The sequence below is a fragment of the Vigna umbellata genome, chromosome 1 (genome assembly GCF_029865625.1).
Source record: "Vigna umbellata cultivar VRB3 chromosome 1, Vumbellata_1.0, whole genome shotgun sequence".
Taxonomy (NCBI): Eukaryota; Viridiplantae; Streptophyta; class Magnoliopsida; order Fabales; family Fabaceae; genus Vigna; species Vigna umbellata.
In genome coordinates, this window is record NC_142165.1 from 54,386,283 (window position 1) to 54,396,191 (window position 9,909).

General features: G+C 32.0%; 1 protein-coding gene across 5 annotated transcripts; it reads left to right on the forward strand.

The window, feature by feature from the left end:
- The first annotated feature begins 83 nt into the window (after window positions 1–83).
- LOC124821124 (1,4-alpha-glucan-branching enzyme 3, chloroplastic/amyloplastic-like) lies at window positions 84–3,046 on the forward strand. 5 transcript variants are annotated; one of them, XM_088103779.1, is made up of 5 exons: window positions 84–158; window positions 280–413; window positions 502–1,223; window positions 1,473–1,548; window positions 2,859–3,046. In XM_088103779.1, the coding sequence occupies exons 3-5, from the start codon at window positions 1,128–1,130 to the stop codon at window positions 2,942–2,944; spliced, it is 258 nt and encodes an 85-aa protein (XP_087959905.1). In that variant the 5' UTR covers window positions 84–158; window positions 280–413; window positions 502–1,127; the 3' UTR covers window positions 2,945–3,046. The 5 variants fall into 5 exon arrangements, 3 of the variants coding, with proteins under 3 accessions (XP_087959905.1, XP_087959906.1, XP_087959907.1); XR_015783355.1 differs by lacking the exon at window positions 84–158 and having other exon boundaries at window positions 165–413; window positions 502–1,009; window positions 1,134–1,223; XM_088103781.1 differs by lacking the exon at window positions 84–158 and having other exon boundaries at window positions 165–413; window positions 502–669; window positions 840–1,223.
- Window positions 3,047–9,909: the final 6,863 nt, after the last annotated feature.

Sequence of the window (9,909 nt, forward strand, 5' to 3'; positions counted from 1 at the left end):
ACACACAAACATGTATAGGATAAGTTACTGATAAAACAATAATAATAATAAAATATAAACACATTGAATATATCAACCATAACAACCACTCCATACCCACACTACAAAAATAATGTATTATAATAGGGGTTTATCTCCGGCGGCTTTAAGAACCTCGAGTAATTTTCGACTTAATTGTTAAAAAAAGAATTTGCACGACTTTCATCTGTTTCCGTTTTTTCAATTTTCTATTTCCCTCTCCATTGTCTTCACACTTACCATTTCCTTATGTATCTGTAGGTCTGCCTTGGGTTTCTGATTTTGTAGGTTTCCATAGAAGCTCAAAGAAGATGAAGGCGCGAGAGGCGTCGTTTGCGGTGGCTTACATGGAAGAGTTGTAGTGGTCCGACGACGTGGAGAAACTCGCAATTAAGGTCCGCAAATTTGGGGTTGAACATCTGCCTGAGTTAGGGTTATCGTGATTAGGGATTTTTCTGGTCTTTGATTTGGGGATTTTCGCAGGTTCTAATTTTGTCTCGTGGTGGCTTGTGGTGGTGAAAATGTTGGGTGAAGTCGCAATTGGTTTATATTGCTTGTTCATGGAGCAAATGCAAGTACCGTGAAGGAATTGAGGAAGCTGAACAAATTCTCTATATTCTTGATGTCTTGAAAGATATGTTAAAATAAGAAGTACTACAATAATGTTCCTAAATTTTTATTTGTAACGTTTTTTTATAGTTTTTCCTTAAAGTGCTTATGGAAAAATTCGTCTGGACCTTTGGTCACTCTGTTTTTGGAGGATGGAGATGGAGGTCCTTTAATTTGTGTTATCAATGATGATGATTTAATGCATTGCAAAGGTTGATGGAAAGCAAGCTTATGCAATTCACTTGGAACCACCCCTTGAGCAAGCATAAAAGTGGAAAAATAGAAGTCCCAAAGTACCAAATCCCTGCGAATATACGATGCTCATGTTGGAATTAGTGGTTCTGAACCCAAAATATCCTCATTCAATGATTTCACAGACAAGGTTTCCCCCATTTCTTTTGGTTGGAATTTATAATTATTCCATTATACATATCTTCCATGTCTATGTTTGTAATTGGTTCTGTTGATTTTCTATTGTTGCAAAATATTCTCAATAAACAATGCAGGTTCTTCCTTACATTAAGGAAGCTGGATACAATGTCATCCAGCTGATTGTAATTGTTGAACATAAGGATTATTTTACTGTTGGTTACAGAGTAAGTTAATGTTGTAATTCTTATTTTTCTCATGGTAATTACACAGTGATTAAGATTCTTTATTTTAAGTTATGTGTATGAATTGTACAAAAGGCATACATATTTTTTTTAAGTCTTGACACTGACACAAACTATGTGCACACCTTGTACATGCTGGCATGCTGCTTATAGTTGTTTATAAGTTTTGCTAGAATTTTATTACCACTCTGACCTTTAGTGACATGCTCAAACATTGATTCAATGGTGCAGGTTACAAATTATTTTGCTGTTAGTAGCATATATGGTACTCTTGAGGATTTCAAGCGATTAGTTGATGAGGTCCATGGTAAGCATTTTTATGTAGTACTGATTTTAGTTTTATTGCTTGAACTGACCATGTTGATAGTTACAGTTCTTAAGGTATTGGATTAGTTGGGTTGCCCATATGGTCAAATTCAAATAGACTGACTAGAAGGCATGAATTAAAACTAAACTGAACTTTTGGAGTAACCAGTTAAAGAGACTTTACTCTAAATATGGGTTTGCAAAAGCATATGTAATTCATATCATTAAATCTATGTTTTTGGCCCCACCTAGTTCTGAGAAGGCTTAGTTCTCAGATTAAAAAGGTTTATAAAAAAGGTTAACCTGTTAAAAAGATGAACATTTGTCATGATTCAAAAAGATGAACATTTTTCTCTTTCTTTTTCTCTGGGATGGAGCTTGGGGTACTGAAAACGTGCTTTGTTAATTATTTAATGCATCTTCTTAAGGTGTACATGATCATTTGCATTTATTTATTGATCTCCTCTTGCTTCTTCATTGATATGCATTTGTTCCTCTAGTTTCCTGTTTGTGCAAGTTTTGTTGTGCAACTATTGAGAGCTTACTTGATTATTACTACAGTCTGGGATAGAGTATTACAAGTTGTTTTAGCTATGTTTCAGAAACTAGGTGCGTATTTGAATGATATGATTTTGGGGAGCTAAAGTAAAAATCTATCTTATTTCATGCAAAATCATGAAGCTTATTATTAAAATCTGATAGGTGATTTTCTTGTTTTTCTATTTTATTTCTAACCTTAAAGTGTTTATGATTTATAATACGAAATAAATTATGACAAATAATTTAATACATTTTTTATTTTTAACTTAATTATGAAAAATGTGATTTATTAGACATCTTGTTTATTGAAATAGACTATCTTATAATATGTTGTCACGTAACATATCCAAGCAATTTTTTTTATAACGGATTGTGACAATAACTGATTATAAATAATCCTTTTCATAGTAATCCAAATACGTTATATATTTGATTTATTAACTATTATTTTTTTTTGTTAGCCATTGGTGAAGCTAATCCAAAATACTTTATATATTTAATATATTAACTATTAATTTTTTTGTTAGCCATTGGTGAAGCTAATCCAAAATACTTTATATATTTAATATATTAACTATTAATTTTTTTGTTAGCCATTGGTGACATGCATTATCTTTTGCAGTTTCATTGAATTGTGTAAAACTTCATTTGGTCTCATTTCATGATTTCTTTATTAGCTTTTTACTTAAGGTCTCTTTGTATTATTATCGGATAAAGAAAAGCTTGGTATGGATGGCCTGATGCTAACATATGAGTTTATGTTCAATACAGGAAACCAGTTGCCTTATTTTATGAGAGGGATACTAAAGAACATGGAAGAAACCAAGAAGAAGAACCTTAGACATCTTTATCTTTAATTTTTTGTATTGAACATCTTTGTTTGACATCTTTGTCTTTAATTTTTTGTATTGAACATCTTTGTTTTTAATTTTTATAGTACTGAACATTGTTGTTTTTAATTTTTATAGTATTGAATATCTTTGTCTTTAATAATGTATAATTTACTTTATATAATAATATTCAATTTTAGATTATATTAAAACCAGATTTATAAATTCAATTTGAATCAGATTTATCATAATTCAATTTGAACACAAAAAATGATCTGAAAGCATTTTCGGCGGTTTTTTGGAAATCCCGGTTAGTTTCGACGGTTTTTCAAAAACCCCTGGAAATATAGGCGCTTCAGCACAACCCCGATTAGTTCTAGGGTTCCAAAATTCCCTGGAAATAGGGACGGTTTTGTCGGAAACCGTCGATAATTTTTGTGACGGTGATTTTTCCAGTGATTTTCTGCAACCGCAAAAAACGTGTATTTTGGAGGTTAAAACCCCAGGTAATGCTAAAAAAAACCCCTAGAAAAATTACATATTTTTGTAGTGCCAATAGTAATAACAATAGCATCCTTAAACCTCTAACACAACGAATCAATCACGATAAATTATTAAATCCTCGAACCCGATCCTCGATATATTTGATCCTCAAAAGAACATTTTTTATTGTAATACTTCAATGTTTTTCTTTGTATAGAGTTAATAAAATTTTTCAAATATTCACTAACCAACAAAAACATTTTGAAAGACTACAAATTTATCTACTATCTATGTATCCATTGTTTTTTCCTGTAATATAGTGATTCTAAGCCTTGATTAATATAAATAAAATATTTATTAAATTATGTAACAGTCAAAATAATAATGTGTGTAAAATGAATTAAATTATTTAAAAATATGAAAAATTGAAAAATATAAGTCTTATTATTTTAATCTTAATATATTTTAGTAAATATCTTTAAACTCTTGATATACTTTTTAATCATTCTTTATGTATTTTATATTTAAATTTTGTTAGTTTAACGTTATAAATGTAAAAAATTAATAATCTGCATATTCCACACACTTTCACCTTCCCATTTATACACATCAAATAATCAAATCAACCAACAAATACTTCCTTAACACTGCACATGTTTAGTATTTTTATTACTTATTAATATGGTTTCTTACGTGTTTGGCAATCCAACATTAATATGGAATGAAGCCACCACGCTACTCTATGGTGAACTAGTTATATTAGTTACCCCAGTTGCCAAAAAAACCCCTGAAAATTCCGGTGGTTTTTGCAAACCCCTGTTAATACTGGCGGTTTTCCATAAAACTCCTAGAAATGTGGTTTTCACAAACCCTCGCTAATATCGGTGGTTTTGAAAAAAATTGTCGGTACTTATTTAGTGACGCAGTTTTCTCAGCGGTTTTCCCAACCGCGGGAAATGCGTTTTCCGGGGATTAAAACCACCGGTAACGTCAAAAATAACCCCCGAAAAAATTGCAGATTTTTGTAGTGTATTGAGAAGTATAGTTTTACTTGGTCAAGCTGTTTTGAGGTAAGGGAAGCTTGTATTACATTTTTTGCTTGTGTATGTTTCATTTATAATTTTTCTAATATTTATTTGTCTTTATTATCAAAAACATTTTGCTCCTATAAGGTGTTCCAAATCTCATATTCATTCATATTTACTTTTATTTAGTGAGGTGTTACTATATATATCCCACTTATATATTTATCTCTATATTGAGATTCATTTTAATTATATGAGGTTTTCATAACCTCATTAGGCGAATTTGCTTGTATACTGATTTGATGAGTATAGTAAAAAATATTTGATGAGTCATTCAATACATTGATTAGATGAGTTTAAGATTACATTAGTCTAATAATATACGTTAGACGAATCTGTTCATACATATATTAGATTAATTTAGTAATATGCATTAGACGACTCTATCTATTCTATGATTAGGCGAGTCTTGCAATATACATTATACAAGTTTGTCTATACTAATTAAACGAAGAAAATGCAGAAAATAAAGAAACTACTAGAAGTACAGAAAAGAAAAAAAAACAGAAGGTGGAGAGAAAAGAGAGAACATATAAGATATACATAATATATATATTATTTATTAGATTGCCCTAATCATTTATTAAACATGAAACGAGGAGAGATGATGGAAGGGAGAAATGAAATGGAAAGGAGAGTAGAGATTAGGGCACAAGTTTCCTTTAACTTAGGGGGTAGTGCTGGTTGGACCGGGGAGATCGCGGAAACCGGGGAAATCGGGGAAACGGGGGAGACTGGGGAAACGGGATTGATCGGGGACACCGGGGAGACCGGGGAGACCGGGGAGACCGAGGACTTGCATGAGCTGTCGTGCTGCGAGTGCTCCCTCCATGATGACGGAGAAAGAAATAGCAATCACAAAAGCCAAAATGATCCATTTGTTATACTCACTCCCCATATCTATGTTTTCTTCAATCTCTGCATATTCCACACACTTTCACCTTCCCTTTTATACACATCAAATACTTCCTTAACACTGCACATGTGTTTAGTATTTTTATTACTTATTAATACGGTTTCTTACGTGTTTGGCAATCCAACATTAATCTGGAATGAAGCCACCACGCTACTCTATGGTGAAGTAATTATATTAGTTACCCCAGTTGCCACCTATTCAACAAGTTTTCTGAGTGTGGTGACTGTATTTTTTCTCCATAAGATTAAACGTAAAGATAAATATTTTCCATTTACAAAAACTTATTGAAAATTTTCAACTCTTTACAACTTTTTTTTTTGTTGAATTTTATCCCATAATATTAAAAATAGCATACTGATTAAAATATACCAAATTACTATATATATATAAATAAATAAAATCAATTTACCACGATACTATATGGTGAAGTAGTTATTATAGTTATAATGCTTCATAGTTACCCCAAGCTACCTTGCGAAAAGTCAATGCAATTATCGTTACAACGATCTTCTTCCTTTTGTTGAATCTTTTCGCATAATATTACACATATCATATTAATTAAAAATATATCAAATTACATTAAATAAATAAATATAACTTTCTTTTATAAACTTAAATTAAATTTAAAATTATTTTTTTAAGTGATTCATGTCATTTAAAAAAGATCAGATATCTAATGAAATTATATATGTGAAATTGAATTAATATTAAAGGGCACCATTTAGTGAATAATCTTCCCACACACTGTCAACCATCTGAATCATCTATTTCTTCCATGTACAATCCAACTTTCTTTTCATCTTTTCAAAATTAACCTTTGGCTTTTCCCTCAATAATATTGTTTTCTTTGTAGTTATTTTAACTTCATATAAGACGTTTATACACACATATACACAAAAAGTTTCTTTTGCTAACACCAAAAGAACCATAGCCAAAACAAAAATGGTTATGCTTCTTTTCATTCCACGGTTACTATTTTTCCTTTCGCTATTTATCTTTTTAAACGATTTTTTTTTTTAAGATTTATGTAGTAAGATGTTATTGAGGCTAATAATTTGTATTACATGTTTATAATCTCATTTGTATTTATATTATTTTAATATTTATTTTATTTGATAAGGCGTTATATATTAACTTCATTTTTTAGTTTATTTGTTTTTATTATTTATATTTATTTTATTTTATTGAGTGGGTATGTAAACTCTCGTTTTCATTTATCTTTTCGTATTTGTTTTATTCAATGTTCTTAATCTTATTTTTATTTATTTATATATATTGTTGAAATTAATTTTAAATCTTCATCACTAATAAAAGAGGATAAAATATTTCACAAAGAAACTTCTGTAATATAAATCCAATGCCAAAGATCATTAAAAATCTGCTCAAATCGATTTTAGTGACTCTAATTGTAGATGTTTGAAAAATATCCGTAAATTAATTTGAGGAGGGTAAAAACCTCCACAAATTGAAAAAAGAACCTATACTAAATACTTATTTTTTTGTAGTGCTTTTGAAGAGTATTGTTAGAATATAGTTCTCCACATGGTTTATGCTAAGAGAAATAATTCATGTATTTTAGTGTAAACGTTAGGTCTCCACATACTATCTAGTTATTTTTGGTAAAAGTTTTTATTCTCTCTTTGTTAACCATTGAATCAAAATGAATTTTTTATATAAAGTTTTAAAGACATAGTAAATCATTTTAATCATTGAGATTTTAATTCATAAGTTTGTAGTTGAAGAAATAATTTGTGTAGCTTGAACTTGCATAATTTTTCGATTTCGAGTTACTTTAGTAAAAATTCAATCTTTGCTTTGTTAACCGTTGGATAGAACTCCAAATTCAATCCTTTATATTTCAAATACAAGGACTTCCAAGTAAAACGATTATTTTTCTTTAAGAAAGTTCTTACAAAACACTACATTAGATATATTCTGAATAGCATGACAAACTTATCAACGTTTATACATATATCTTAAGTCGAGCGTCTAAGCTTTCAAAAGAATATTTCTACAGCTCGATAACATGCTATATTAGAATGATTGTGAAAACATTTTCCATTAACACTATTCAAGCCCCCCTTCTAGTGTTTTTAAGATACTTTAATTGGTATTCTCGTGGGGTTAGTTCTTAGCAAGACTTGAGGAAACGATCCTGAGGAATGGAAAACGAGGAATACTCCGTCAACTGTCCTTCACTCTTCAAGGGCGAGAAGTTCGACTACTGGAAACAAAGAATGATCACATTCTTTGAATCATGTCATATCGACATTTGGGACGTTGTGGAGAACAATAACTATATTCCTGCAAATGAAGACGGAGAACCACTCTCGAAAAGCTAATGGACGGGCGAACAAAAGCAGTGCTACCTGTTAAATTCTATAGCTCACAACTTTCTAATGTGTGCTCTCTCAGAAGAAGAATACAGGAAGGTTCATGCTAACCAAGGAGAAAAAGAAAGTTGAGACACCTTAGTTATCACGTACGAAGTAAAAAGGAATAAATTGAGCTTGCTAATAAGACAATATGAATTGTTTTCTATGCTTGAAAATGAAAACATTCAGAGCATGTTCAGTATATTCCTAACGATCCTCAATAAGCTTATATCCTTGGGAAAGTCATATGACAACTTCGATCACATTGAAAAAATCGAACAAACTCTTCCTAAGAAATGGAGACCTTAGGTTACAAGTCTACATACATCAAAGAATCTAGCCGGAATGAGTCTAGAGGAGCTCGTAGGGATACTAAAGGTCCATGAGCTCAAGCTTATTCAAGATGGCTCCATCAAGAAGGAGAAAAGCATCATGCTCAAAGTTGTCAAGAATACACCCACTAAGGCTTTTATAACAGATGAATCCTCTGTGAAGTCAGGCGATGAACATAACTCCATGGACAAGAACGACGAAGATGAGTTTTATTCATTACAAGAAAGCTCCAAACACTATGGAGGAGAAGAAAATACATAATGTTAAAGAGCAGACGCTATGGATCTGGCTCTGATGGACGAACGCCCGAGAAGATGATGATATAAGCCTTGAGAGCTCGATTCGGACTCCTCGAGCCTTCCTCGACGAGATAAGACGCAGCGGATATGTAAACGAAGCTCTAGATTGAGAGCTGACTTGAAGGACACCGAGAGAATCGAAATAGATGGCAGAATACCCTAAAATCATGAACGAACTCTAGAAAAGAGGGAAAACTCAAATTGGACACGAAGAAACCCTAAAATGGTGATAAGACTCAATATAAACTGATTAATCGGTTCAAATGACTCGGATGATCGGTGAAAAGTGAAGATCGAAGGGATTAAGGTGTTTGAACGGTGGAAAATGGTGGAAGGAAGTGGAAACCCTAGAAGAAGATGAGGAAGTGTGGTGAATGAAGAGAAGATACCTTCGAAGACGTGTATGGAGTGTGGATTTGTGGTCGAGAGCGAGAATGAGACGCTCTGAGATGTGGATGGATGCGCGAGAGAATGAAATGCACAAAGAAATGAGAGGCGCGGTTCTGCGAGAGTGAAGGAGGAATGAAGATGTGGATGTCGAGTGCTGGATGACGCGTGGCTAAGGAGACTGACGCCACTGAAGCAGAGTGGAGCAATGGTGACGTGAGAGAGAAGCACGGTGGAATTTGGAAAATGGAAGGGAGAGAGTGTTTGGAAGGTGGCTAGAGGGAGTCTTTGGACTCTCTAGCCTATGACTTTCAAGAGAGAATAATTTCTGATTTCAGAAAATTCAATTCTCATTAATCCCAAAAGTATCAATACAAGAGAGGAGCTGGGTATTTATAGTAACCTATGCTCCTTAAGAGCTAAGCTATGAAAGGTAAAAATACAAAAGGAGGACTACGTCAAGCAGGATTCCATCATACCCTCCCTCTTAAAAAAAGATTTGTCCTCAAATCTGGCAATCGCCTTATGAAGAAACTCCACACAATCTTTGGTGGCATGGCCATCTTGGAGTGGCCTTATTCTTTTATATCCACTTTTTCTTCCTCCTGGATCAAACACAAATCTGCAATAAACATCAAATATATTTTCAATTAATATCAATCCAAGAAAGAATTTTTCTTTAAAAACAAGGAAATAAGGACTTCTAATATTTTGTTTTATCACATTTGGAAATTCTAGAAGTCCAAATTCACTTTTGTCTTGATTTATTTCTTTCTTAAAAGATAAGAATAATTCAAGATTTGAATTGTCATATTTTGAAAAAGTTTGCATAAAATATATAATGACAATTGGTTTGAAAGAGAAGTCAATATTTGAAGAATAAACCATGATTGGAAAAGAAGTAAAGATTTGGAAACCTTCCCTTTTAGGTTCCATAGTCTTGGAAAGAATAGAATTTGTCATCAGCAACAATTTCTCCTCTTTCTTCTCTCTTTCTTGCCTTTCTCTCTTTTCTTCTTTTCTCTCTTTTACTTTTCTTTCTTCTTCTTTTCTTAATTCCTCTCTTCTTCTCTCTTCTCTTTTCTCGTTTTCTTTTCTCTCTCTCTTCTCTTCT